This window comes from Drosophila bipectinata, chromosome 3R (assembly GCF_030179905.1).
Source record: "Drosophila bipectinata strain 14024-0381.07 chromosome 3R, DbipHiC1v2, whole genome shotgun sequence".
Taxonomy (NCBI): domain Eukaryota; kingdom Metazoa; phylum Arthropoda; class Insecta; order Diptera; family Drosophilidae; genus Drosophila; species Drosophila bipectinata.
Window position 1 is genome coordinate 9622474 of NC_091739.1, and position 27812 is coordinate 9650285.

The 27812-nt window shown below is 45.0% G+C and overlaps 6 protein-coding genes across 13 annotated transcripts; 3 read left to right on the plus strand and 3 right to left on the minus strand.

Moving 5' to 3' along the window:
• The first annotated feature begins 2838 nt into the window (after positions 1–2838).
• hkb (zinc finger transcription factor huckebein) lies at positions 2839–4481 on the plus strand. Its single transcript, XM_017246277.3, has 2 exons — positions 2839–3653; positions 3725–4481. The coding sequence occupies exons 1-2, from the start codon at positions 2993–2995 to the stop codon at positions 3961–3963; spliced, it is 900 nt and encodes a 299-aa protein (XP_017101766.2). The 5' UTR covers positions 2839–2992; the 3' UTR covers positions 3964–4481.
• A 4325-nt stretch (positions 4482–8806) lies between these two features.
• On the minus strand, positions 8807–10511 carry LOC108128515 (uncharacterized). Its single transcript, XM_017246194.3, has 3 exons — positions 10280–10511; positions 9897–10209; positions 8807–9641 (listed from the first exon to the last, which is right to left on the minus strand). Exons 2-3 carry the CDS (start codon positions 10111–10113, stop codon positions 9181–9183), a joined length of 678 nt encoding a protein of 225 aa, XP_017101683.2. The 5' UTR covers positions 10114–10209; positions 10280–10511; the 3' UTR covers positions 8807–9180.
• Positions 10512–10600: 89 nt separating this feature from the next.
• Positions 10601–13291, plus strand: Skp2 (S-phase kinase-associated protein 2). Its single transcript, XM_017246694.3, has 5 exons — positions 10601–10805; positions 11014–11896; positions 11965–12361; positions 12431–12590; positions 12647–13291. Exons 1-5 carry the CDS (start codon positions 10747–10749, stop codon positions 12831–12833), a joined length of 1686 nt encoding a protein of 561 aa, XP_017102183.2. The 5' UTR covers positions 10601–10746; the 3' UTR covers positions 12834–13291.
• On the minus strand, positions 12913–13386 carry LOC108128859 (uncharacterized). Its single transcript, XM_017246695.3, has one exon. It carries the CDS (start codon positions 13253–13255, stop codon positions 12962–12964), a length of 294 nt encoding a protein of 97 aa, XP_017102184.1. The 5' UTR covers positions 13256–13386; the 3' UTR covers positions 12913–12961.
• An 891-nt stretch (positions 13387–14277) lies between these two features.
• On the plus strand, positions 14278–19789 carry LOC108128761 (zinc finger matrin-type protein CG9776). Of its 3 annotated transcripts, none has more exons than XM_017246541.3 (7): positions 14278–15161; positions 15228–15383; positions 15942–16129; positions 16209–16868; positions 17317–17465; positions 17524–19457; positions 19538–19789. In XM_017246541.3, the coding sequence occupies exons 1-7, from the start codon at positions 14414–14416 to the stop codon at positions 19555–19557; spliced, it is 3855 nt and encodes a 1284-aa protein (XP_017102030.2). In that variant the 5' UTR covers positions 14278–14413; the 3' UTR covers positions 19558–19789. The 3 variants fall into 3 exon arrangements, with proteins under 3 accessions (XP_017102030.2, XP_070136773.1, XP_043067680.2); XM_070280672.1 differs by having other exon boundaries at positions 19597–19789; XM_043211745.2 differs by lacking the exons at positions 14278–15161; positions 15228–15383; positions 15942–16129; positions 16209–16868 and adding an exon at positions 17008–17159.
• LOC108128762 (uncharacterized) lies at positions 19786–27568 on the minus strand. 6 transcript variants are annotated; one of them, XM_070280674.1, is made up of 10 exons: positions 27430–27560; positions 24203–24375; positions 22533–22921; positions 22236–22459; positions 21971–22182; positions 21620–21793; positions 21461–21545; positions 21318–21399; positions 20646–21256; positions 19786–20423 (listed from the first exon to the last, which is right to left on the minus strand). In XM_070280674.1, the coding sequence occupies exons 2-10, from the start codon at positions 24342–24344 to the stop codon at positions 20279–20281; spliced, it is 2064 nt and encodes a 687-aa protein (XP_070136775.1). In that variant the 5' UTR covers positions 24345–24375; positions 27430–27560; the 3' UTR covers positions 19786–20278. The 6 variants fall into 6 exon arrangements, with proteins under 6 accessions (XP_070136775.1, XP_070136774.1, XP_043067681.1 ...); XM_070280673.1 differs by having other exon boundaries at positions 26997–27560; XM_043211746.2 differs by having other exon boundaries at positions 26993–27560.
• Positions 27569–27812: the final 244 nt, after the last annotated feature.

Consider the following 27812-nt stretch of genomic DNA (forward strand, 5'->3'; position numbering starts at 1 on the left):
AACTGGCCATTGGCCAGGCGGCTTGCGATATCTAATTATTTTATAACTTCCTTTCTTACCGTTTACGAGTCCTGCATTGTGTTAGGTAGGTGCCAGTTTACGATCTGCCGTCGATCTTTGAGACTATTGCGCGGAAATTCCAGTGCTCATTACTTAAAGAATAAACACGGGAAAGTCCCGAGCGGCCGAAAGCCTAAGTCCCAGCCTACGCAAATATAAGCTTGTGGATTTTTTATGGCTCACCTCACCACCACCCACCAGATATACTACAAGTCTACCTGCCCGACACCATTGATCCCTGCACTCGACCACCCGTCCACCCACCGATCCACCCAGATCGCCGGTCCTGCTCTTGACAATCCCTGTTTATGAATGAATCCTGCGAACTGGACTCGGACTCTTGAATGAAATCTGCGTTTTATGGCAGGTACTAAAACCTCCTCCCTCCCAGATACCTACCTAACCCTATACAATCCGAACCAAGACATCCAAGACACCCGGCAGGCCGCCGCACTCATTAGCGCTGCAGAACAATGCAGTTGCACTTAATCCAAATGATTTCTCCTTTGTCTTAAATGAGAGGGCAGTAGGCTTACAGAGCATGGGATTCGGAATTGCAGCTTTCCGAGATTGAGGCCAACTTAAGGAAGAAGTTTAATTCAAGGGAAGCCATTTTGGAAAATAAATAAAATGTATGGAGTTAAAAAATAGCAATAGTTTTGGTCCATTTTGCCAGAAGGCAAATTAAATACAAGTATTTATCTTTTTATAGTTTTTAATAGAGTTTTAGCTTGTATCCTCAATTCGAATACCATTCTTTGCATTGAAACTACAAAATTAGCTAGTTTCAAAGATTTTATGACTGACAAAAATATTTCACAGCCCCCTATTCCCATCTTTTTCATTAACACCATCTTTAAATTTAATAATGTTGCTGATATTTTGTTGCTATTTTGTTTTAATATTTCTTTTGAAAGTACTACATAGGAAAAAAGTTCTTTAAATTTAACAATGTTGCTGTGTAACATTTTTTTTTATTTATTTTGAGTGTTTAAATATTAATACCTTGTTACCTCGGGGTTCTGCCTCGTTACCTGGAGAATCGAATTAAATCGATAATTTCTTCATATAACTTACATTACATTAAAAAGGGAAAAAGTATTTTATAAAAGAAAATCCTTTAATCGGATTTCATGTGATATAATTTTAAGATTAAATTTTCATCTTTAAAACGTAATTTCTGTTTGAAAACTAACACTTAAGAGTTAAAATTATAAAATTTTAGAGAAAATTGTACCACAATCTTTCCAAACTTTTCTAGATCCAAAAACGTTTTTACGTTTACTTCCAATTTCAAACCCAATTAAAAAAAAAGGTCCTGAAAGGAAACCTTCGTATGTATTTAAATATCTCAGTTCGCTCAAATGTGAAACTTTCACTTCCCCCACATTATGGATTGTGCGTCGTATCTCCTGAAATTAATCTGGGCCCGAATCGCGTTAGGCAAACGCCTACAAACGGTAGTAAAGTTTTCCAGGGAGCATCCCCAAAAGATAAAGTTTAGGACGATGGCGCCGTTATACAAGCTCAAACCTTTTGCAACAGCCCTCGAGTGTCAAGCCCCCGAGGCAATAGCTACAACTTTTGTGTTTTGTGGCTTATTGTGTATCCATGGACGCTTCTGCCCTGGACACCCAACCCCGAAGCCCATTTTGCATATTTGGTAGAGACGCCGGCATCCCTCCTCGACAGAAGCACTTAATTCAATAATAAATTGCCATCCCTGCCTGGGCCGAGCCAGGATAACCGACCCACCGATAACCGAGTTACAAATTTAACAGGGTTTCTGTGTCTGTTTCCGGGGAAGCCAAGCTCCGGGGATGACAACGGGAATGAGGATGGGAACGGGGAACGGGAAAAGAGGCCAAAGCCAAGCCCCCTTGCCAACAACCCGGGAGGCGCTGAGGGTTTGCGGTGGGTAAGCGTATAATTCTTAATCGTGAATGCTTCACTTAAAGTTTCTCAGCAATCCGAAGCCACCCCGCGGGGAATCTCCGGCAAAAATAGATACTATACTATTATATATTTTTTTACATAGGCAGAGTATAGTGAGGTGGAGAGAGGATATCAAAAATGAAGGGGGAAATTAATATTAAACCTTGAATAAAGAAAATGAAATTTGCACAAAAAATTTTTCAAAATTCTGTATCTTTAGATTTTTTTGCGAGGTTGATGTTAATATTATATAGATTTAAATATTATATAATTCTTTAAATTACTTTGCAAAGGCGGAGTATAAAAATATTATTGAATGATGTTTGTATTAGCTCTTTAGCTCATAAAAAATGTTGTATATTGATTTTTTTTTCCTGTTTTGGAACTCTTAAAAGATATTAACTCTTTTAGTTATATATATGAATTAAATTAATGAGGATGTAATATTCACGATATTTTAATATTTTATTAGTATATATTTCATTTAAATCCTAAAAAAAACAACAAAATCCCCCTTTGAAAGCGAAAGTTGAGGAAACCGCAGGACTACTCCAGGACCTTCATATACGAAATGCTTATGTACTAGCCTGCAGTGGTGTGTGTGCGTGTGAGGCCGCCATTATTGAGCGAAATGTGGCAAAAACCAACCCCGGAGCAGCCAACCCAGAGGCAGACAGACAACAAATCGATGAATGAAGCGACCCTCGCGCGGGTACGTGAGCACAGGACGTGCGCGCGCGTATGTGTGTGTGTGCGTAGGTAGGCAACTAGGTAGTTCCGCTGACAGAGTCCTGGCCGCGCTCAATGAACGAGAAATCTCTTTAAATTGTGCGCCGGCGGCGGAGGAGAGCTCAGTTCGAGTTGAGATCTTGCAGCGCACACACAGCTTCGCTTGCCACAAACCAATCCGAAATCCGTGTACAGTGTTTTCACAAACCCACCTACCAAGTGCTTCAGTGACGTAAAAAGAAGACTCTTGTCTACAAAACCTACGAAAATGTCGACGGTTAACTTGCATCCTCCCCAAACCTACTCGCGCCTGTTCCGTCCCTGGGATACGCAGCGCCAGTCGCCCGCTCCGGCGACCCGAGCCGTAAAGCAGGAACGCCAGATGGAGCCGGAACCGATGTCGGAGCCAGGAACCCTTACCATCAAGACGGAGCTGGCCAGCAGCAGCTTCGGGCATGACAGCGACCGCGATTCCTCATCTGCGTCATCCTCCTCGTCGCACAGCAGCAAGTCCAGCTACGAGGATGGATTGAACCACAGCAGCTACACCCGTACCTCCACACCTCTGTTGGATGTGGCGCCTCAGCCTGCCTTCCCCCATCCGGCTACAGCCGCCTGCTCCTCCTCATCTGTGCCTCAGCCGCAACAGGCTCCGTTCCTGCCGCCGGCCAGTGACCTCTACTATGCCGCCGCCGCCGCTGCTGCTGCTGCCGCCGCTGTTAACACTCCCGCCGCCGCTGCAGGCTTCGGCATGGATCCCTTCACACTGGGCCTGATGGAGCAAGAGTATGCCCGCGTCATGGCGGAAGATGCTCAGCTGAAGGCGCTCAACGCCCGCAAGCAGCGCCCCAAGAAGTTCAAGTGCCCCCACTGTGACGTGGCCTTCTCCAACAACGGTCAGCTCAAGGGACACATCCGCATCCATACCGGTAAGTTTAGACACCTCCTCATCCTCCTTTGGATCAGCTTTACTCACGCATCTCCTCTTTTATCTCTATAGGCGAACGCCCCTTCAAGTGCGATGTCGACACCTGCGGCAAGACCTTCACCCGCAACGAGGAACTGACACGCCACAAGCGCATCCACTCCGGACTCCGGCCATATCCCTGCAACGCCTGCGGAAAGAAGTTCGGACGCCGGGACCACCTCAAGAAGCACATGAAGACGCACATGCCGCAGGAACGCCAACTGGGCCCGGCCATCTTTGTGCCCATGTACCCCTACCTGTACGGCTACTGATGCGGGAAGAAGATGTCCCCGCGGAAGATGCCGCCACCCAGCGATCTGTGAAGCGCTTGCCCGCTTTAAAGTCTCAACAGAAACGTTCCACAACGAAACTCAATGCCGGCCAATAACCAATCTTGGACAGATCTACCTCAGCCGTACCTGGCGCAATCTCAATCCAACCACTATCAATCTCTAAGACAGGGAGGGATTGAGGGACCGCGACCCACGACGATATATTCAAATATTGATATATTTATTTTTTAAAGAGTATTTACACTTCCAGCTACGTGACTAGTTCCCGCACATGTGTAAATATACCTCCTTAAGTGATCCTTTCTCATATGCTAAGCGATTAAGAGATTTAAGAGATACCCATATATGTATACATAAAACTATACTATATACTAGATCTAAGCTGATATTTTCACTTTTTGAAACGCTGAATGCAGTTACGAGCAATATACAATTTGTACGTAGATATAAGACTCTATAGTTAAATATTCCGAGTTGCATTATACGATTTATGTTTACACCAGAAAATACAAAAAATTTCAAAAAAGATATATGAATTCTAGTTCTCAATGGACTTTCTGGGACAATGGATGAGCGAGCTGTCGTTCCGCCATTTTGTTTGCATACTAATGACTTCCACAGGATGTGTCACAACCCGTCAACTGAATCATTTGCCAAATTACCCGTCATGCCGGCGATTTCAAAGCCGACACCCGCCGCACCCATCAAAGGATTCAAATCCACAAGTCATTTTGGGTAAAATTTAGCAAAATAGCATTCAAAAACCAAATGGTCTTGATCGATATTTGGAGGACATTTATTTTGAATGTCGCTGGTATCTGATATCTGGCAAGAAGTGTTCCCACAGTCCTTCGTCGATCCAAATCTAGGACAATGGCTAGCTCTCGGACTCCACATTACTCACCTGACAAGTTGCGTCATTCATAGGGACAATGGATGGGCCCACCTGAGCAATAAGACAGGACGCTAGGACTCTGCAGACTCTGTGTCTGCACTTACGCTCGTTTATGGAATTCGTTCTGCGAACGAGCAATCCATCGACCAAAGGATCGACCTGGCCAATTTCATTGTGACTCCTGTCGATCGGACAATAGGCTGTATTTCTGAAGCCAATTTGGTGCACCATGGCAGACCGGTGGGCAACTACCGATGCTAGGTTTTTCAATAAAAGTCCTGGACAATGCCAAATGCGTCCGTTTGATAGGGGCGTGCAGTTCTCACACACCTACCTGTCTCCTACCTGTGTGTTCGCCTGAGAATATTTCTTCCATCTCCCAGACAGTGCGACGTCGTCCTCGTCCTCGTCCACGTCGCACAAGTGACACAATGAATTATAATGTATGACGTCGATTGAAACCGATCCAAATCTTTTACTCTGACCACTTGGACAAATAGTCGAAACCCAAGAAACACTGCAACAAGTTCAAACACCCATTTCTCATAGTGGTAATCTATTGCCTTTAATTGTTTCATTATTACTGGCAATTTATAAAAGGATATTTGATTGACATAGGCGTTCGGCAATTTAAGTCTGAAGTGTACATTTTTCATAGGGATCATGTCTTTTACAAATATTACATAGGGTTTTAGTTGCCTGTCCGTGATTCCCATACATTTACTTATTACTGCATGAAAATATATATATTACATAATACACATTTTTAGGGATAAATACAATGGCTTGGAGAAGCTTGAAATAAACGATTATAATCTGACGTCTGGTGTTCCCAAAAACAAAAATTCCGTCGGTTAACCACAAAATATATATTATAAAAACTAATAAAAGCGCTTAACCCAGAAATAAAGTTATTATTAGAAATACAAAATGTATATTTAAACAGTCTCTTTTTGAATATCATACATTCTAAATCTATTCTTAGCATCTTAAAGTTTCTTTTTTTTTTCATAGTAAATCATAAATCATGATAGAGTGATATATAGTAGATGTTTACATAAAATATAGATTTGTTATAAAATAAATATGATATGATAATCAATTTAATTTTAGGCCTCACTTTAAATTAATAAATCAAAAATTTTAATGCCTTTATTCAAAAATTCGACTTGAGACTTTTCTTCCAATTGAATATTTAAAAATAAATGTTAGGCCTATCTACCCGTCAAATAAATTTATATTATAAAACTACAATACATTTAAAGACATTTTATATGTATTAAAAAATGGCACTTGCTATTTATATGTTCTAAACTCAAGCTTTAAAGATTTCGATATAAAAAGTTTCAAACTGAAAATTTTAAATATTTTTAGTTTGGAAATTCAGCGACGGCATTTTTTCGGCTGTTGGTGCTTCCCAAGGACGTTTATATAGAACAATTTAGAGTTTCAAATCGTAAAAGCAGTATGTCTAAAATCTGTAAATTTTATAAATTTATTATTATAAAGAAAAGCATATAAAGTGGGTGCATTTTTTAGGAAAGAAACACTTTTAAATTATATAATGCCGAATATAAAATTCAGTATATAATAAATAACATTTTAATTGCTATTCATGTAATTTTTAGGAACTAGAATTCTCACTTTAAAAAGAAAAAAATTGGTTTTAAATAGAACCCAAAATATAAACAAATATTGCAATAAACTTCGTTATAAGAAAATTGCCTTTGTTTCGCAGACAATACTCTCGTATCGTAGAGTGAAAGAAGTTACTTCCTAACAAGAAAGTGGGACGGTTATCAATAACCCAGTGACGTCTTGGAACAATTGCCTCGTAGGAGGCACTATCCTATCAGCCATTCAAGACCACAAAGAGGCCAAACAAGAGACGTCGGGTGGTCCAAAAAAATTTCGCAACACCACCATGGTATCTTACCAGGACCACTTTCTTGGCGGCCACCCAGCATGCTCGGAGTGAGAAATTGAAATGTCTTTTGTGCCACTAATAGAGAAATATTCGGGCCATAATTTCGCAATTCTACAATAGCCGGGCCATGGCAATTGAGCGAGAAACAGTGCAGAAAAAAGCAAACAAATGCCAAAGGATCGAAATGAGCAACGAGTGAGGAGGAATAAAAAATGGAGTCAACTGCCTTGGTGGGTTCGCAGCGTAGCGAAACGGGTCCTGCTACCTTTCACAGCGCCAGTCCATGGCAAGTCAGTGCGATGTCTGGTCTATTTTCAACCCCTCGCCCAACAACCCTCATCCCTCATTGAGCCTTTGGGCCTCAAGACCTCCTTAGCCAGTGCGATAGGGATGATATCAGAGCGAACGAGAAGGTAACAACAACACAACCGAAAGAAGGCGGGGGGTAGTAGCCGGGGCTGACGTTTTATACAAAGTGTCAGAGGATCCATTTAATTGGGAAATTTATTGGCCAGCAGGAGCAACAGCCGAGCAAGAATAGGAGACAGTTTGTCTGGCCCTCTTGTTGGCTTTCTTTTAGAATATGTGTTTTGCGGTTGCTGGAACTGCTTTCACAATGATAGGATATGGTCTAAAGGACCGATCTATAAAAAAATAAAGACCAATTCGTGTAAACAAGCGGATTTTTCGGGAGTAAGGTGCCACAGTTCCACGTATTCGCGGCTGCCTGGGCAACGTGTGTGGCGGAATATTATGTTTGGCCTGGAAGTTGGTATTTCTATTGATAAATCTTTCGAGACTTTCCAGTTAATTGTGTTTTCACAGCCTGGTTTCGGCAGCATTGCAGTTGCACAAGATTTCGAGCTTAGGTGCTTATCCTGCGGCTTTAGCGATTTCCGCTCGTGTTTTCCATGGGTCTGTCCGCCAATCCTAGGCGGAAAAGTGGGTATGTCCCGACACTCGCTAAACGATGAGTTTATCTGCATAAACACTCTTAATAAGTCGATTGTGTGGCCGTAATCTGGTCCGGGTTTGGGTCTTAATGAGCCTGTCTTTCCATTATCTGACCTCACCAATGTACGCAATTTGTGGTCTAATCCTAACGCCGCGACTTGCATAATGTTTTCTTCTTATACATATGTCTGAGGCATCTATATAGGAACCAAAGAGTGGAAGGTCCTGACACATGGTCCTAAGCTGTTTGCTTAGATAACCCAGTGGCTATGAAAACATTGAAAAATCCTCGCTTTCCCTTGGGGCCTGCGGCTCATGGCAGTAGGATATGCCTCGATCAAGCCTCGATCAAAAACGCGTCCATCATTCTTGCGTAATTTCATTGAAATCAGACCGAAAACCAAACCAAAACAGCACCCGAGAATCGCCCAGCGGGGCAGCGGGTCCAAGATACAAACCGTAGGTGGTGCCGGAAGTGCCCGGTCGTTTTCCCATCAACGTGAGCTCTAAGGACTAATCGAAACTAATGATGACATAATTGGCTCGATCATAGTAGGCAATAGGAAGTGCTTGCCAGAGAACGGACAATGATGCACAAACATTGCATTGTCCTGGAAAGGAAACAGCCATCCGTCAGGGGCCCTCAGAAGGACGAATGCGCCTTAGATTCGAGTAAAAAAGATAATTAACTTCTTTGCGAAATTCTATGCGATGACACTTGGAATTTGCCGCTCAACGTGTGGTCCGGGTTACTGTGATTCAGATCCTTAGAAGTAATTAGCTGGAACGCTGTAGTTGCAGTTGGATGAATGTTGTGACATTTCGGGAAAGGGCCAGTTTCCAGGCAATTCATCAAGACGCAACCACCCAGATGGCTTTCTTTTTTAATTGATTTATTAGTGGAATTTTTAGGACTATGATGCGGATGTTTCCCCGCAGCGTAGCGTGTGCTACTGCCGCTTCCCATTTCCCCTGGGAGGTTGCCCTAAAAAGTGCACAGCCAACACCTTGGTCTGACGGATCAATCAAGAAACAAAGCGTCGGTGTTTTCTGTTTCTTAATAATGACTGTTGTTGTATTCGTAAATAAGCACATATAAAAATACATAGAGTAAAGAAATCAGAGTACATAAAGGTCATTCGAGTATACAAAACGTAAGTAGACATAAGGTGTATATATAAATATTGATCGTGCGCTTTGTTTCACAGGAGGCCGGTGAAACGCCTAAATACTTCTGCTTTGGGTACATCTAAGTATATGTATATTGGTAAGTGAGTGTATATAAATGAGCCATTTCTCTTGGCAAGCAATAGGCATCCTTAAGGCACAAATATTTGAGCCGCTGAGATTACTAAGTGTTGCTACTCTCTTCCATGTCAGAGTAGGCCCGTTGAGGTTATTTGAGAATGTTTTGCCTATCCTAGTAGAGCATTATGGCAGTTTGATTCTTGTCCTCACTAGGCGGTTCAAGGCGGAGGCGATCTCGGACCTCCCGACGTTTCGCATACAGCAAAACGGTTATATTGAGGAGTACCACAATAGTGGAGATCACGACCAAGTAGAAACTGTAGCCCAGATACGCAAGTCCTGTGCTGTACCAGTGCTGTTGTTGTTGCTCCGTCAGAAGTACGTTATGGGTGAAGTATTGGAAAAACTGTACCAGCCAGGACACAAACGCCACAATCTGGGCTCCCGCTGCGGATATGTTGGCCGCCAAAAGCAGCACCATAGTGCCGCCTTTTTTGGCTCCCGAGGCGGATTTCAGAACGGCAGCAATGGCAGCAACAGCGCAGGCCAGAAGACCAAATCCGGTGCCAAGAGTGGTGAGAAGCCATAGCCAAAAGCTAGTCTCAGTGTTTTCCGTGCGAACGAATGTGTATACTGTAAAAAAAAAGGTATCGTTATATTTGTATAGTTTTATATAATAAAAATTGTAACATATACTGGATATGGGTTGCGATAATACAACCCAGCTAGATTGAACCAAAAACTAATTTAAAGAAAGGGTATTTTTTAATTTGCATGTATTAATTTGAAGGTATATAAATAATATTGTTAAGTTCTGATAGCTGAATCTAAAAACAAAGTCTAACTAGAGAAGAATTGTAGTTCTTATTAGAATTCCAAAAATCTTACCATCAACCGGATTGGTACGCACACCAAAGCCGGGATTTAACTGCTGGCTACCGTAGAACAGGCCAAAGTTCACCTCTCCCACCGCCTCCGAGGAGGAATTTCGCCGTGGATTGGCACGAACCCAGTGGTTGGTGGTTAGACTGACCAGCAGCAGCCCGATGGCTAGGCAGCTGCCGAAGAAGGTGGAGAAGACCAACGCACGTGTGCGCATGCTCATCTTGATAACGTTGTTTATGCCAACGGCGGGTCCGGAGAAACGGCTTGCGACGGTTTTCACCGTTTATATAGGGAAATTGCCAATGCCAGACTCCAACTGCAACAAAGAAAGTTCGGTGAAATTAAAGCCGATCGTACAAGTTCCTATAATCCGTGTGGTTTCTTACTCTTCTCAATTCTGCGGCAGAACAATATTGTCTCTTTCACGGGATTCTTTGTTTTACACCTGACTTAATTTAAAAAAAACAACAACAATGTTAAGAATATTGTTTAATCTTTGTTATTTGTCTTGACGCTTCGCTCTTTGTAAACGGGATTTCTTGTTTGTGCAAATACGGTAACTCTTTTTCTACAGCTTGCGCAATAGCGTTGCCAGACGTGACACGGTAATTTGATTTTAGATATATTCTTTTATTAAATGAATAAATCGAAACATAGTTATTAATTTTCGTCATCGACATTCTATCGAGTCATTTTATACTGTCATTGGCAAGCTATCACATTTTTATGACATTTCGCAATTCACTTGACATTTGTGACAACCCTGTCGTTTGGGTGGCAGCCCGGTAAAAATAGCGCGAAGTTTTTGTCTGTGCCGTAAAAAAAGAGGAGAACGCGGAAAATTCGTGCAAATATGAGCGGCCGCAAGCACCGGGGCTCGGAAAACATGGAAAATCTGTGTCCTATTACTAGGTAAATAACTTTTCACCGGTAGTATCTTAATTCTTTGCGGGACCATCCGAGTTCGATGAAAATTGTTCCCGTGACGTCACAGAGACAAGGCAAACAAAACGAGGTCAAGAAAGTGTAATAGCTTAATTACTGGGTTCTTGACCTCAGTGCTGATGCAAGCAACAACCAGCTATGCGTTTTTTAACGAATTCCCCTGCCACCCTTACAGAAAACGCTCAACCAACAAATGCGGCCCAACACCCGCCGTTTCTGCCACGAAATCTGGTCATCACGAACTGCCTTCTTCGCCATCAGCACTTACTTACGAAGCCCTGGAGGAGATGGGCATCGGCATGCTGGACTCTGAAGAAAGCAGCTCCTCGGCCCTATCAGCCATTGCACTGGCGGTCAGTGCCACCAGCGATGACAACTCCAATGAGACAACACCCTACGTGAACGTTTCGCGCATGTTGCACCAACAGCAGCAGCGCCTGAATATGAGCTCCACTGCAGACACTACTTTGGACAGTAGCTTGAACAATACAACCGTCATTGATGAAGCGCAGCAGCGCCTTTTACGTCAATCAGCCGAGAAACTGCAGGCCCTGACACAGGTAAAGCGCTCAGCCCTCGGGTCTGAGGCTGGAAGCAACTCCAATTCGCCAAGCAAACGCTTGCGCAACCCCCTAGTGGCAGTCACATGCAACAACCAAAGCGAAGCGGCGGCCCCTCTTAATTTGCAACCCTCGACTAGTCGCCAAGCCCAACTGCGCCAAGCCAAGAAGCCTGTGGTTGTGCCTCCTCCGCAAACAGATTGGCTGTGTCCCACCGATAGCTTCTTCGTATACCGCACGCCGGCTATGAGCGCCCACATCAGCAGTGGAATCAACTACTTCGAAAGACTGTCGGATGAGATAGTACTAAATATTTTCAAATGGTTGCCTAAAAAGACGCTTTTGCGCATTTCTACCGTTTGCAAGCGATTCAATCGCTGCTCTCGCGACGAAACCTTGTGGACGCGCCTGGATCTTGGCCTGCGCACACTGCGCCCAGGAGCCCTGGAGCAAATAATGAACCGTGGTGTGTTAGTCCTGCGTTTAGCGCAAGTTAGTGTAAGTATCTCATTTAAGCTGGCTCATGTCAAAACCATTAAACCTTTTCCCTTCATTGTGAAATATAGATTCAGGAACCGGCTTTTACGCCATCAGCTGATTTTAATTTTAGACTACTATATTTGGACTTGAGTATGGCGTCCATTAGCAAAAGCTGTCTGCGCATGTTCCTTTCGCAATGTCGCCAACTAAAAAAGATCAGCTTGGAAAATAACGACCTGGACGATGACATATGCGCCGAGCTCGCCCAGAATAAAAATCTGGAAGCTGTTAATCTGACTATGGCCTCCGGACTTACAGCGGGCGGCGTAAGGGTCTTAATGCAGTCTCTTAACAACTTGAGTAGCCTGAACATATCTTGGACCGACCTAAGCGCAGAAGCTGTGACAGCTTTGGTCAGTAACATCAGTCCCAATGTTATTCGTTTGAATGTCGCAGGATGCCGGCGCGTGCTTTTCGACTATCGTGAGTGCAACGGTCCATTATTTTCCTCAACTATTTTCCTCAATAATAGTTTTGAATTCCTTCCCATAGATGTTCTAAATTTGCAAAGACGTTGCCCCCAACTCCTGGAACTTGACCTATCCGACTGCAACAGCCTTACTCCAGCAGTCATTCCGGCCATTATGCAATTTAAAATGCTGGAATACCTATCCGTTTCTCGATGCTACCTTATACCTGCTTCCAGGTTCATGTGAGTCTATTCCGATTTACAATCGTACTTAATTAATCTAGAAAATATTTTTCCAGAGAACTCAAAGATATGCCCTCTCTCACCTACTTGGACATATTTGGAATGCTGTCAGACGCAGCAATGGAAGTCCTTGAAAAACAAATGCCAGAAATGGGGATCAACAAGTTCATTCACAGCTCGGTATCCCGTCCAACTGTGGGAACGCGTCGCACTTCAATTTGGGGCCTGCGTACAAGAGACTAAATTAAATTTCACATACATTCTAACACTCATAATAAGAACTGCTGTATTTTGCCTCCTAACGCAGTAATTTATTTTTCATTTATTGGATAACCACTTTTCGCTTTTTGCACTTTTTCTCGTGTGTTTTATCACTGGTCCGCTTCGCTCAAAGGAGCAACTGGTGCCTCCCACTCCCACTCTTCCCAGCCGACGCAGTTTTTGAGACTATCCACAAATCCAGTGTCTGCGGGGCACTTCATTTCGGTGGCCGGTTCGTTTAGAGCTTCACACTTCCAGTACGATGTAGCATCCCAATGGTTGCGGAAAACTTGAATCTCTAGCTCCGCCTGGGTCTTGCAACCGGGCTGGCCATCGCCTTCGTAGGCACTGACAAGACCACAGAAAACCACGAGGATGGCACAAAGGGCGATCTGTAGTTTCATCTTGCGACAAAATGTTGGCCGACTGGTGCCACCCAAGCGTCTTATATAGCAAATTAGTTGCAACTGTGAACTAAACTAAACTTTTTTTTTATCAGAAAATGCTTTTAGAGATTGGCATAGAAGTAAACACTGTGAAGAGCACTGACTAGATAACTTCTGTCTATGACTAAAATGAGTCTTTTCGTTTACATTTGAAAAACTTCATTTTTGTTTATTGTATTTTTCAACATATACTATTAACAACTTTGTAACAACCAGTTCTTGCTAACTTTTTGTTGTCGCAGTTTTATTAAATTTAAACACGGGATGTGCTATTAATGAACTATAATTTGATTGTTATAAAAAAAAAATGATTTCATTTATTAATAAAAATTGTTGAGACCTCTCGAGACGAATACACAACGTCGCCGATAGAGTTTTGAAGAATATTTAATTCAATAAACCACAAAAATTCGAGTTTTTTATTTTGTTGTTAAAGAAGTCCCAGAATAAAATATTAAAAGGATTTTAAGAGGGATTTTAACCAGCAAAAGGATGAAAAACTTTGACTTTGTTTCCAAAAGTTGTAAATATTTCTTCAAGCTAAGGGTGTATGGATCAGGAAAATTAAAAATTGGATCGACCGGCTATATCCTATAATATATAGTTATTGAAACTAAAACATATGATTTCAAGGCTATATACATAACAGAGAACTGCAAATAAAGAAAATATGTATAAAATATAAATTGCCAATTTATAGGTATATTCTTACCGGTTTAATTTAAAGGTAATTTGAACATGCCGCCCTTAGAGTTCCAATTATTTTAAGAGAGATGGGAGATAATTTAGCTCAATATATCGATAGTGTTAAAAGAATTGCAGAGGTGGCTAATAATAGTTTCGACAAAATAACATTTTTAAAGCACTGTTTTAATTAATTTTTGATAATAAATAAATTGTTATACGAATTTATAAAAATAAAACGATATTTAGCGCCCCGCCATTATTTCTTTTGAAACACTGTTTTTTTTTTAAAACTATTCAACACTAAAATTTTCAAGAAAAAGACTGCCCGTTGACAACTCTGATGTCGCAGCAAAAAAAAATTGCAATTGATCTTAGACGCGCACAAAAAGGTTAAGAGGAATTAGATTACGACAAAGACTACTCCGGGCGATGGATGTAGACTCGGGTTCGAAGCAGATGTCGGACAAGCGGTCGGGAACTGAGGCTGACCTGCCGTCAGGGCCACCCGGCGTGGACGAGAAAAGCGGAAACGAAAAAAGTGATGACAGGAGTGTAAGGTCGGGAAAAAACCGCAAGTCGAACTCTCGGCGCCGTTCAACGCCACGACGCCGCTCTTCATCCCGTGGTCGTCCTGATTCCCGCAACGCAGGATCTCCACCAGCACGACGAAGACGCTCGGTGTCTCGCTCGCCAACTCCCCCTCGCAGGGGGCGTTATGACTCCCCAGATTTTGGCCGCTACCCCCCTCGCCGGCGTTTTGATCGCGATAGACGCCGCTCACCTGACCGACGGCGTTCTCCACCTCGTCGAGGAAGGCGATACGGGCGCTCCCGCTCACGAAGTATCTCTCCTCTACGGCGAGGCGGTCGCGGAATGAGCCCGTCAGGTCGTTGGTCCCCCAAGAACAAGCCAGCTTCGCCTCCACATCCCCCGCCTCATCAGCAAGTCGGAGCACCTTCGCAAATGAATCCTGGCTATGGAGTCATGCCACCCCAAATGTATGGCCAGGGAACTTACGGCGGTCCTCCGGACGTTTATGGCCATCAGTATGGAATGCCACCCAATGCGTTCCCACCACAGGGACCGCCACCAGGATATGTAATGCCGGGTCCCGCTGGCCAGCCCAATTTCGGAGGTGCCTATGGGCCACCACCCACAGGCGCCTGGGGTGTAAATGGTAAATTCCTTCGATGTCAGTAATAATCTTTTGTGTACCAACCAGTCTTGTTATATTTTTTTTTAGAATATGGGCATCAGGTCTGGATGCAACAGCCGCCTCCTGCTCCGGAAACACTAGCAGCCCCACAGCAGACGGGTCAAGAAGTGCCGCCACTTAAACATCATGAGGAGGAGCAAAAGGCGCCTGCCGTCGAAGGTGCAGGTTTGCCGCCGCCGGACGGTAAGTGTTAAAATGAATTTTACTGTGTCCACTACGAAAATTCACATGTAAACCTCTCACATTATGTTTTATTACTATTGTCATGATTGCTTGTACTTGTAACTTAAACGCGCGCTAAAGACTCGCAACCCACAAAATATCGAAAATGTATTGTAAAGATTATCAAATATATAGCCGTCTAATGCGCTGCGAGAGCGAGCACAGATTGACCCGCGCCAGGGGTCCAGATATGTCATTCAGTTTCGCTTTGAAAACGCACATTTGTCGTTTTTATGTAGCCGTAGTCGAAAATCGCAATACCGGCCTGCTGGACGCCTTCCTTCGTCTTCACCCCACCATGCACTCCAACCCCCCAACGAGGACAAGGCCGAACAAGCAAACACGACGCGGTCATAGCGTCTCCCGATCTGATCCGGCGACCGCATCCGTGTGTAACAAGCCGGTGAAATGCACTCGAGAATGCATTTTGTAAATGAAATTTTAACCTTTCTTTTTCTGGAGGAATGTAAACTTATTGGTTTCCCTTTTTCTTTCCCAATGCGCATTTCCGGACGACAGCCGTGGCTCAAGAGGCTGAGAAGCAGAAGGACGAGCTCAAAAAACAGCGCGCAAACTACGTCAAGAAAGTGACGCTTCTTAAAAAGGAAATGAAAGTCCTTAAGGAACAACGTGAAGACTTGGCTGCCGGCGAAGCACCACCCTCTCCGACCACTACAAATTTCATTGAGGAAAACGATCGCCTACAGGTAGGGGATGTTGCCCACTTTGGGCAGTGTGTTGCCAATTTCAGAAGTCTAATCCACCTATTCTATAAACTCTCTGCAGGTGCAAATTAAGAAAAAGCTGGACACCATCGAAAATGTCATCGACATGTTAAACGGCATCATTGGATACGAAGACGAAGATGTGCCCAAGCCCAAACCTGTTGTAAAAACTGAACCAGAACCAGTGAGCCGATCCCACTCGTCAAGCGAAAGCTCCGGCGACTCCTCGGATTCCAACTCATCCGATTCTAGCTCATCGGAGTCCTCCTCGGATGGGGAGGGAGAAGAAAACGGTGATGCTGAAGGTAGTCCCACCAATCGACTCAAGCACCACGCCATCAAGACCATGAAAACTAGGCAGGGTGATGCAAAGCCAGCCACAGCTGCGGCACAAAACTACAATTTTGTGTTTTTCGATCCTGAACAGCATTGGTGCGAGAGCTGCAATGTTTTCCCGAAATCGGCACGCGATTACTTGAAGCATCTGCATTCCGAGGAGCACATGAATCGTGAAACCATTGAGACCCCATGGCATGTGGGCATAGATCACGATCCCTTTCCGACATACGAGAATGCACCTTCTAAGCGCGTTCCGGTTCGAGGTATGCAGTTTCTGGTTCCAGCCAACGCCTGGTACTGCAAGCTCTGCAGTGTTTGGATTGGCGATCTCCATTGCGCATCCGCTCATCTTAAGTCAAAGCTACATTCTAAAAAATACGAGGTGAGTTTTGAGTAAACAAAATAATACAGAAACCAGATTAGCTTTAGGTCTGCTATACCTTTAAACTACAATGTATACTTTTCTCGGTTTAATGCGTTGAAAATTGTGATCGAAAAGCAAGCCGGTACCATGCCAAATTTTAAATCACACATGCTTTTCGATTTCTGGTCGACACTGACAGCTTTTAGGAGTATTATTCCTGATCTGGATTTTCCAAAAACTCCAACAAAGTTTGTGATTTAATTTACGCTGTTGAACTAAAAAGAAGAGCAATTAAAAATGGTTCATTGGGTGAATATTATGGCGTTTAATTGAAACAAACGATTTCAATATAGATATACCTTTTTGTTTGAATATATTACATCCTTGTGGTGCTTAGATTTTGTAATTGGGTATTGTTTAAAAGTATAGTTTAACTATTAATATATATGTTTACATTTTATTGCAGTGTTTTATTGAACAAACTCCCAACTATGAAATCGAGTGGCAGACGAATCGTGAGCGATCCCTTCAGCAGCAGAAGGAGCGCGATGATTCCAAGAGCAAAAAGGGCAAGAAGGACGAAGACAAGACGTCCAAGAAACGGAAGAAAAAGAGGTTAGTATGGGACTATGTTTTTAATAACGATTTAATCCAAAAATATTATTCCTTCCAGCGACAAGAAGAAAAAGAAGAAGAAGCACGGAAAGAAAAGCAAGCGAAGTGCCACAGACGGGAACAGCTCATCATCCTCGTCGGAAAGTTCTTCGTCGGAGGACGAACGGAGCCAGCAGCCAAAGAAAGAGCGCGTTGAGGAGCCATCAAGTGCTCCAACTGACAAGCCGGCTAATGCCAATTCCATTCGCGTCGCCATGCGGAAACAGGAAGCTGCACCGGTGATCTCTGCTAAGCCGGAAATACTTTCACATTCGGTGGCACCGCCGCCTCCTCCGATAATCAAGGATTCCATAAACTCCTCATCGGCGCGTGGCAAGTGGACGTCTGCCGGCGGAGAGGAGCCAGTGGAGGGGCAAAAGAAACGGGACGAAACCCTTATGCAGCAGTGGAACACCGTTCAGCCTGTGATAAGTGAGAGCGAAAAGAAACTATTGGAAAAATTAAAGGGAAAGCTAAAGAACAAGCCGCCTCGGGAAACGGAGGAGCATAAGAGTGTGGCACCGCCCTCAGGAGCTACCGCTGCAGATGAAAAATCAAAGCGTCGGCGATCGCGCAGTCCCAAGCGGCGTAGTCGCTCGCGGAGTATGAGTCGCGGTCGCATCGACAGAGATCGTCGTGATCGAGATCGCGACAGAGATCGTTATCGTGATCGGGGGGAGAGGCGGCGTTCTCGAAGTCGATCCCGGAGCCGAGGTCGCAGACGCTTCTCGCGATCTCCCATAAGATCCAGTCGTAGGAGCCGGTCGCGTGATGGTCGCCGTCGTCGCAGCCGTTCGGAAGAGAGGGTAGAGCGTCCAGTGGTCAAGCATTCCGAGTTCCGACCCCGCACGGTGCCTGAACGCAAGCCGGAAGCTAAGAAGGAGAAAAAGGATACGGAAGGCAAGCCGAAGGTACCAAAGACTACAGTGACTGTAGGTCCGGGTGGAAAGAAATTGCCTTTTATTGGAAAGATGCCAGTGTTCAAGAAACAGCCGTCGGCCGCAACGAATTTCGACCCTTCAGTATACACCAATGGTAACTTCGACGCGCCTCCTCCACCACCACCTATGGGGGGACCGCCCGGACAAATGGTGGTGCGTCACTCGGCTCCCACAGCAGCTCAAATTCAAATGGCTATGATGGAGGATGCCTTTGGCAACGCACCCCCCTTTCACCCGGATGCTGGCATGATGATGGACTACGACGAACTGATGCCAGATCCTGTCCAGTTCGCCAATTTGATGACAAGCTGTCCGCCTCCACCTCCACCAGGCGATGGATCTGATGGAGAAAATCGAGAGCAGGAGGGAGATCAGTCAGAGGGCGAAAGTGGAGAGAACGATGTCTTGCCACCAGGCATTGACGAGCCCGAAACCGATCTGGTGGCGCGTCCCTTGGACAGTGCGGCTCAGTCAGCCGACGGGGCATTACCCCAGGATCTGGCCGATGCCCTCAACATTATATTCCCAAGTGAGGAGGCGGCGGAGGCTGCGGATGACAGCAGTCAGGCAGCAACTGTGCCCCAAACTGTAACCACAATTGTCGAGGACGAGCCGGTTCTTAGCGAGCACAACCTCCAAGACTTGGCCAAGCAGGGAATCCATCTAGTGAGCATTGAAGAAGCAGAAGCTTCAAAATCTGTCAATGCATCGGAAAAAGATGACACGAAGGACAAGGAATCTCCGGCACTTAACGGAAAATCGGAGCCACAAGCTAAAGCCCTCAAGCAGATCGAAGCAGATGACATTCCCATGCCGAGCTCCCCTCCACCCGCTCCAGCACCAGCGCCAGCTGAGGAGGACAAAAAATGTGAGCCCGTCACGAATCAGACGGACATCTTAGACATACCAGAGCCGAAGGAGTCGCCGTCGGACAGTGAGAAGCTGCGCCGTCAGGCGGAGTTGGACGAGCTGGCCATGCTCGGCATCGATAGCAGCGACATGGCGGCGCAATGTATGTAAACAGAATTTGTGTCCTTCGTCTTCATTTCATTATTTTTTTTTTTTTTACAAAATTTAATCGCATTTCCATAGTTTCATCATATGCTTGCTAGTGACAGACATTGTTTTTAACCTATATCCCGTACCCGTAGATGCGCTGTAACCCACACGGATTGACGAACACCCAGATGGATCGCATTGGGTGGGCCTGCGGTCGAGGAACCATTTAAGCTTTTAGTTTCTTAACAATGTATGAGTGTTTCTTGGACAAATTGTTTTTAATAAATGCACATATATGTATGTAATATATGTATGAAGAAGGAAATAAAAGTCTACTCAAGTTTTAGTAATATAGAATCGAATATATTTTAAAATATACTTTATAATTAATCGAATGGCACTTAACAAGTATGGTATATAACTATACACTGCTATCTATACCTTTTTAAGCATTCAACATTCTCGTAAATTAACAATTATTCGTCGTCGGTAGAATCTAGATTTGATTTTTGTTCATCGCAATATAGGTACACGTTTTCTCAGTTAGTTTAAATTCTCCTACGACCTCTAGTTGAGTTTTAGTAACAATTTAAGAAGAAGGGCTAAGGGTTATGGGAACAGGATTTTGTGCCAGCCTGTGGACTCTGTGGACTTGCAAGATGAGTTGGATGATTTAGTTTCCGGCCCAGCACAGGTTATGGAGTTATAAATTATTTTAAAGCGAAATATGGAGGTTCGTCGAGCTGGCCATTTCCGCCGATCCGGTTGCTATAAGTAAGTGACGCGCACTGCCCTTCGCTGGCCGTTCGAACCCGGAGGGGCCGGCAGCTAAAACTATAAGTCTGTGACCGGTCCACCTGCCACGCTGAATTTCGTTGTCAGGGCTGCTGCTGCTGCTGGGGCTGGTGCAGGTGCAGGTGCTGGAGCGCTGCTGGCCAGGGCCACCTGGACGCCTAGGTCTTTAACCAATTTTTCAAGGCTACACATTTGTTACAGTACACGAGAAAGTATTGGTCGCCGGAAGAGAAGAACAGAAATGCAAAGTATGTAAGTGTTTTGTGATTAGTCACCGAGATTCTATGATGTAATGAGGTGATGGTTAGGTTAGGTGCTCGGGGGTCATTAAGAACTTGCATGCGATTGAAATAAGGCGGTGCTGGGTTAGTGCTAGAATACAGAATAGAGCATAGACTACACCCACGCTATTATACGTTGATTTGCCTCCTTACGTGCGGCGGCAGCTTCGCTCAGCTCTCGCTTGATCTGGGCGTGCTCCTTTTTGCGCGGCAGCAGGGGAGGAGGATGTGACGGGTCGACTTGGTCGGTAATCAGGGCAAACGACGGAGGAATCCTTACAGACTGCGGGCTTCCCTCGAGCGAGGTGGGCTGCGTCAGTAGCTTGGTTGGTGGCGTTGGCATTCCGTTGCTGCGGGACTCGTTGCTGGAGCAGGACAGTCGCTTGTTGGTGACCACCGATTGCACTTCGCTGTCCAGCTCGGCTTGCTCCTGTACATTTTCCTCCTCCCCCTCGTCGTCCTCCTCCAGCGAATGCGTGGCCTGGGTCGGAGTCTGATGCACAGTTCCGTAGTGGAGATTGAAGGAGTGCGCTCTCCGTGTTACGGCTCCTCCACCATTTGGAAAGGGCTTCCTTGCTCCTCGAGCTCGATCATTTTCGTAGATAATATCTTGATAGGACTGGCGCTGGTTGTAGCAACTGGCCAGGGCCTGGCGCAGGTACTTGTTCTCTGCCTCGAGGTGCGTCAGTCGCTTGTTTGTCTCCTTCCGCTCCAGGCGCAACTGCATTACATGGGACTGTTTCAGGGATAGAATCTTGTAATTAAAAGCTGCAAAAAGAGACTACACTTGGACTTACCTTCAGCTCGTCAATATCGCGAAGAATACGAACATTCCCATCGTTCACGCTCCACTGCCTCTCCTCGACCATCGATTTGACCCTGCAATGGTTTGACCCATAGGTTATATCCTTCTCATCAACCTGGAGTCAGTCATGCTTACCGGCTGAGCAGGGCATCTTCCCGTACGCGGGCCGCCTCCTTAACCTCTCGCACTACATCGGTCATCATGCCAGGAGTGTATGCACCTGCAACAAAAAAACATTGTTAGGAATTAGTGGCCTGGAGGGCAGAAGGTCCCGATTGTACCGCCTGGCTGTACCTGAATGAAAGGTGGGCGCCGGACTGTGCGTCCCGCCTAGTCCACCGCCAAAAACCAACGGTTGACTTTGGGTGCTCAATCCGCTCAAGCTATCTCTACGGTGCCGCATGCCCCCAACGCCGGACGGCGCCCAGGGCTGACCAAAAGGAGCGTGCTTTAAGGCTTCAATATCGACTGTGTGTTTGTGTTTACGGGTGCAACAAATACATAGAAAGAGGATCGGGTGGTAATAGATAAAAAATCAATCGATAATAGCAGGAAATACAAATATCTTAAAGAATTCGGAAGCTCTATAGTCGCTAAGCAGAAATGAAAAGGTACATAGGTTGGTAAGGAGGACATGGCCAGTACCTTTAGTTTCGTGCAGATTCTGACAGATCCTGGAATTGGTGTCGTGCAGTATCTTTATTTGCTCCATCAGCGCCGCAAAGAACTGGTTCTGCTGCGCCAGATCGCAGGCACTGCCACTTATGTTGCCGTTGCGACAGTACGGGGTATTTTGACCGCTCACTTTGGAATCATTGTCGGAGGGGTTCAGCAGGCAGGGGTCGCTGAATCGAAACCTGAAAAAACAAACATTAGTTGGCATTTTGAGAAGGTCCTCCATAAGGCTCACCCTCTGCTGAAATTTGGATTGCTGCCGCTTCCATCCAACACGTCTGTGGAATTGGGTTCGTGCTCCGAACCAGCACCGCCGCCACCCCCACTCCCCATCATGTTGACCAGGGGCGGGAGACTGGCGAACTCCTGGCCACTGTCCCCGGCGTAGCCCATGCCGTAGCCGTTGAAGCTCTGGGGTGGGAAGAGCATCGGGTATCGATGCGAGAGGGAGTGCGATTGCTGTGTGAGGGAAAGTGTGGAATTATTGGGCCCGGCTCACGACACACAGTTTACCCTAATGACTGATACTCACGCGCTGAATCCCCAGGCTGAAGGGCGTGCCTGTGCCCATTCCGTAAGGCTGTCCACGCATTGGGAATGGTTGTTGCTGCTGCTGCTGCTGCTGTTGTTGAGGCTGAGCTCCCGCCTGACTCACGAACATTGGCTTAGGAACAGTGGCTGTGGGCGGTATAAAGTCCAAAAACTCGGATGAAGACGACAACTGGGCGTTCGTGGCATCCCGCAGGCAGTTCTCCAGCCATGCATCGAGATGGTCCTTGGAGTAGCTTACGCCACTCCGGCCGATTTTGCCCGAATTACTTTGATTGATGGTAGAGGCGGCAGATGCTGCCTGCATCTCGGCAGTGGAGGCCGAAGATGTGAGTCGCGATTTAAGCTTCTTGCGCTTGGTAGCATCCAGTGCTGTTGGGAGTAAGATAAATGATATATATATATCTAGTTACCTAGGATCGTTAGTTAAAGCCTTCGACCTTACGGCTTTCCACCCCCGACGAACTGCAGCCAGGCATTGCAAAAACGCAAATGACTCACTGGCCCAAGCTCGAGCTCGCCGACTCGCCCAAAACCGATCCAACACGACTTGACTCTCGGGCTAAGTTATTTCAGGCCACAAAAATGTCGCGGGAGCCGCGGTCTGAAAACGAGTTTCTGTCTGGGTCTCGCATTGGTTATTCAGTTGCCAGATTTGTTTTGGTTTCTGCTAGGTAAATATTTGCCTTGTGGACATTTGAGTGTGAGCGCTTCCTTTGGAAAAGCGTCAGCCAGCCGACTGCAAAGTTTTCCTAAAACTATGCGAAGTTTTTAAGAGCAACCGGAGAAACCCCCTTGCACTGGACACCCAGTCAGATAGACTCAATTCCATTGGAGAATGCATACTCTGGAGAAACCCGCTCGCTCTCTCTCTTCCGGTTCCAAGGCGACCCTTTCATAACATGACGTCCTCCATATGTCGCGCTCCCTTGGGACTGGGGACAGGGGACTGATGTTTAAATTTAGCCCATATGTAGATAAATATGCTCTGGGTTGTCATGGATGAGGGCGTTCCTAATTAATAGTCTACTATCAAGTTGCACTGGTTTGTTGGAAACTAAGGAAGTTTTATAGAGCTACCTATGTTTCACTCTTTAAGCAAGATTAAGCTTATTTTAAAATGAATAACTATGTATAGTATGTATTAGAACTGTGACTAAAACCTGTAACAAAAGAATTCCCAGGTAAATGCAATTCGGCGCTGATACATTGTCTAAAATCAAAATCGAGTTCACATCACTTATCTAATTTCAATGCCAGATCGCGTGTTTCGATTTCGTAACAGAAAATACCCGAAATTAAATCAATCACTGACCGTGAACCCATCACTCGGCTGAAACAAATCGATTCGGAAACTGGATTTAGATTTCGTACTAGTTGATTGGAGATTGCTTTAGTTACCCTTTCAATTATACAATAAGTTGAATTAAGAAATAAAGCTTTCAGTATAGAGAGTAAGAGACATTAAGTTACAGCCAAGACTGCCATTTATGAGACTTGAGATCTCAAGCAACTTAATGGCTTGTCGGTTATTTCTGAAACTGTTTTGTGATTAAGCCTCATCGAAAGTTCATTATTGAATTAAATGGTTTCCTGTCCATGCATCTATCATAATTAAGTGCTATTAGGGCTATTAGCCTCAGTTACCCTCACCTTTCTGTTGGCCAGCCACGCCCACGATGGGGGCATTCTTCTCGCCGCCGGCCGCCGCCGCAGAGGGAGCCTCTCCGGCCGATTCCATGCCCCCGGGTCCACCGCCGTTGGGGTTCCTCTCCATCTGGACTGTGGTTGTCATCTTCTCATGCAAAACGCTTCAAACGCGACTCCTGTAACGAAAGTAAGGCCAGATACTTGTTATTTAGCGTCGTTTTTCCGTTCCTATGATTCGGCACTCGACCATAAAAACAAGCGGATATGTTTCCAGTGCACCTTGTGCAGCCAGGGGAGTGGAGTAAATAAAGAATGGTAGTGGGAATGGGAATGGGAATGAGTGGCGGACAAGGAAAGAGCATTTGGAGCAGCCATCAAGTGTGCAGAACCGGAAAACACCTGTCCGTTTTCTTTCTCAATTTGCAAGAGCAACTTTGTAAGGCTTTGTGGTGGTTGCAGGCGGTTAGCTGGTGCTGGTGTCGTATAGCCATGGCTATATAACCAAAACCAATTTATTGACAAAAAGTAAACAATCGCTTAACGTGGAACGTGCAACTACAATGATCCACATACAGAGAGCTCTGCACCACCACCACCTACACAGTACAGTCCCCTCTGGGGCTTCTCATTCATTAAATTCTTTGAGAAAGTTTCAGAAAAAACATTTGCATGCCATCAACAAAGTCATAAGACGAGATGAATGCCTGTTTTGTCTTACTGCTGGTTCCCATTTATGACAGTACAATCGCCAGTCGGCCTGGGGGATCTGAAAATCTGGGGAAATGAAAAATTTCAGTTTTTGTTTAGAAGAAGAAACGAAAAGCCCATCAGCGCTTCTTTGGAGGAAAATTAACAGAGCGCTGCTACACTTTAACGCTCCGCTTCCAGCAATTATGCAGGTACAAGGTGTTACCTCTAGTACAATGGCTTGTCTATCCACCTTTCTTTATCGAAATTGGCCAAGAAAAAATTAAATTTTATAACTGGACACCATTAAAGTCAAGCGGCGTTTAGTCTTTGTTACACTTAAATAATTAAACCCAAGCGGAATAAACTATGAACAAATACATAATGAGCCAGCGGATTTTGCGTGGGCTTCAATGTCGGAAACACTAATTAAACCAAGGTGTATATAGCCTCTAAACAAAGTAAAGCTTAAATGCTCTCACATACGATGAGGGATTTTGGTAAACCATCTTCTCGATCAAGAAATTAAAGCACGAATATGGAGCGAAATCCATTTCCTTTTATGAAGACCCTCCAAAGACACTTGTGTGTATGTGGACTTTTCGCATTAATGTACAAACATGTACCAGGCCATTCACCATTCGGTTGAAAGTGAATTAAGTTTTTACTTTTCTTGGCGCTTGACGAGGCGAAAGTCAAAGCATCATAAACATGAAAAGCATGCCAGCAACAATTGCGCGGCTGCGACAAGTGCGGTGACTTTTGCTTAGTGTTTAATTTAGCTTCAAGATAGCGTAGAAATGCTTGATACAAGTACGTTGATAAGAACAGAGTTTGCATTCCTATAATTCTTTATGCAATGGGTAAACAGAAGCTTAAACCACTTTGTTTTAAATACAAAGTCTTACTAAGTTTCTCTAAGAATAAAAAAGGGGCAAAAACTCCCATTTATAGATAGGACTAGCAGAGATGAACTAATAACACTATGATTTCTTAGAAACTCCAATTTATAGATGGAAGTTCTCTTAGAAACTGGATCTTAGGGTATATCTCGAGTTCGCCATCCATGAATTCAGTGGAACAGAATGGGACCGACACTGGCATTGACATCGAGCACAGAGTTTCACTATTTTGGCAATGTGCCCATGAATTTGGCTGGCAAGGTGAGCCATCGCGTCTTGCATGAAAAAACCACACTCACAGCAAGAAATTTTAGAGTATTCGGCTCATGGAGCGCCCGTTGTAGATGACGAGATGCCGCAGTCGCAGTCGCAGTCGCAGTAACTATCTAGCCGGTGGGAATCATGTGAAAAAGTGCCAGATAAGAGACTTTGAAAATGAACACTATGGAATCTAGGCAGTCGGCAGGCAGTTCACCCAAAACAAAAAAAAAAAACAAACCTCGAACCGGTTTACTCCACCGCTCTACCGCTTGGCTTGGTCAGTCGAGCTCCGTGCTCTCCCCCCATTAGAGTCCGCTGTGTATTGACCTTTCCATTCAACAAATTTTAATGACACTAATAAAAACAAAACAACAGAGTCAGTCGCAGGCGTAGAGATGTCGTCGGGCGATGTGCCACAACTGGAGTTTGTTTGGTTTGTTGCACCAGCCGGAGAGCACTTAATAACCCAAGGCGATCAATGAAAGGAGCAGCTGCACATATGGCTGCGAAATACGCCGGAGTGGGAGGAGGAGGAGGGGAGACCGAGTCGTCCCCCACTCCCGTTTCCGTTCATCGAGAACAGCAGTGACTTTGCACCCCCGCCGCTCACATGTTCGGAAGCAGTCACATTTTGGAGAGAATTTTCTCAGGAGAGTCTACCGTGGAACAGATAATATGTCTCGCATGGAGGAAAGCCCCACTGTGGATGCGCCTCTGTCCCCCAACAACAAAAGGCGACTATCGAGTTTCCCAGGCAGCACCCCTTACTCTTTCTCCTTTCCCTTATTGGTTGTGAAAATGAAAAGAAAAATATTGCGGATGACGTCGTCGGCGAACCGCCTTGCCTCCGCCCCGCCGTGGAGCTGTGGGCGGGGCGAATTCTCAGGGTTTCTCAAATCACAGTGCCAATGCAGCGGTTTCTACGGGCAATTATCCAAGTTACCTACGCGTTACGGCCGGTCCGCAATTGGAGCGCCAGTTGGCGGACGGGTGGGTGCACTGTTCACTGCTCCCTATCCACTATCCAACGATGGTTTCTTCGATGCTAATTAGCTGCTCAATAGCGGTTGCCTTTGTAAAATCATCTCACTACACTCGAACTGGCATTGTCCATTCCGAATTCTTTGCGTCACGCACGGGCTTTTACGGAATTTGGATAAAGCGCGGGGGGTACTTGGGCGTTCGCGCACCTGGAGTATAGGGGCCGCGGGGACGGTTGCAATTTCAGACGACCTAGCGCCAGTTTTTCGCAAAAACGATAATCACAATACCACTAATCACAAAACAAAAGGCGGAGAATTACATTTGCACAGGAAGCTAAACCGGAACCGGGCTGTGCTAGACAGTTCCAAATATTTGGAATATTATGTGTAAAAATACTTAGGATTTCCAAGTTACGCGTAGCTATCCATCGGGTATCTGCTGGCAAACAATCCGATGGTTCTCTCGATACTTTTCAAAGAGAGTGTGGCGGGTTGCTTAAATAGATTTTCCCATCAAACTGGTATTCGATGAAATAATGCATTACAAGTAATGGAATTGGTAACGATTGTATACCACGTCTTAAATCTGAAGAATATTAGGGTCACAAATAAATAAACTTGTAAAAATTTATTGGAATAAATATTCCTTTGATTGTAATTTAAAGACAGTTAATGGATTTAGAAGAAAACAACTTAAAGAAAAGGTTTTCTTGTATTTGAACAAACCTTACTAGATTACAGGTAACTCACTTCCTCATTACCTACGAAAAATACTAATAA

What these genes read in the sequence shown, in the direction of transcription:
- hkb (XM_017246277.3), top strand. Translation starts at nt 2,993, where the DNA reads ATGTCGACGGTTAACTTGCATCCTCCCCAAACCTACTCGCGCCTGTTC. An exon ending in ACACATCCGCATCCATACCG is followed by an intron (nt 3,654 to 3,724) that starts GTAAGTTTAGAC and finishes TTATCTCTATAG; the next exon opens with GCGAACGCCCCTTCAAGTGC.
- LOC108128515 (XM_017246194.3), bottom strand. Translation starts at nt 10,113, where the DNA reads ATGAGCATGCGCACACGTGCGTTGGTCTTCTCCACCTTCTTCGGCAGC. An exon ending in GCGTACCAATCCGGTTGATG is followed by an intron (nt 9,642 to 9,896) that starts GTAAGATTTTTG and finishes TTTTTTTTACAG; the next exon opens with TATACACATTCGTTCGCACG.
- Skp2 (XM_017246694.3), top strand. Translation starts at nt 10,747, where the DNA reads ATGAGCGGCCGCAAGCACCGGGGCTCGGAAAACATGGAAAATCTGTGT. An exon ending in AATCTGTGTCCTATTACTAG is followed by an intron (nt 10,806 to 11,013) that starts GTAAATAACTTT and finishes CCACCCTTACAG; the next exon opens with AAAACGCTCAACCAACAAAT. An exon ending in TGCGTTTAGCGCAAGTTAGT is followed by an intron (nt 11,897 to 11,964) that starts GTAAGTATCTCA and finishes TGTGAAATATAG; the next exon opens with ATTCAGGAACCGGCTTTTAC.
- LOC108128859 (XM_017246695.3), bottom strand. Translation starts at nt 13,255, where the DNA reads ATGAAACTACAGATCGCCCTTTGTGCCATCCTCGTGGTTTTCTGTGGT.
- LOC108128761 (XM_017246541.3), top strand. Translation starts at nt 14,414, where the DNA reads ATGGATGTAGACTCGGGTTCGAAGCAGATGTCGGACAAGCGGTCGGGA. An exon ending in AGGAAAACGATCGCCTACAG is followed by an intron (nt 16,130 to 16,208) that starts GTAGGGGATGTT and finishes AACTCTCTGCAG; the next exon opens with GTGCAAATTAAGAAAAAGCT. An exon ending in TACATTCTAAAAAATACGAG is followed by an intron (nt 16,869 to 17,316) that starts GTGAGTTTTGAG and finishes ATTTTATTGCAG; the next exon opens with TGTTTTATTGAACAAACTCC.
- LOC108128762 (XM_070280674.1), bottom strand. Translation starts at nt 24,344, where the DNA reads ATGACAACCACAGTCCAGATGGAGAGGAACCCCAACGGCGGTGGACCC. An exon ending in TCAGCCTGGGGATTCAGCGC is followed by an intron (nt 22,460 to 22,532) that starts GTGAGTATCAGT and finishes TCCCTCACACAG; the next exon opens with CAATCGCACTCCCTCTCGCA. An exon ending in AATCCAAATTTCAGCAGAGG is followed by an intron (nt 22,183 to 22,235) that starts GTGAGCCTTATG and finishes TTGTTTTTTCAG; the next exon opens with GTTTCGATTCAGCGACCCCT.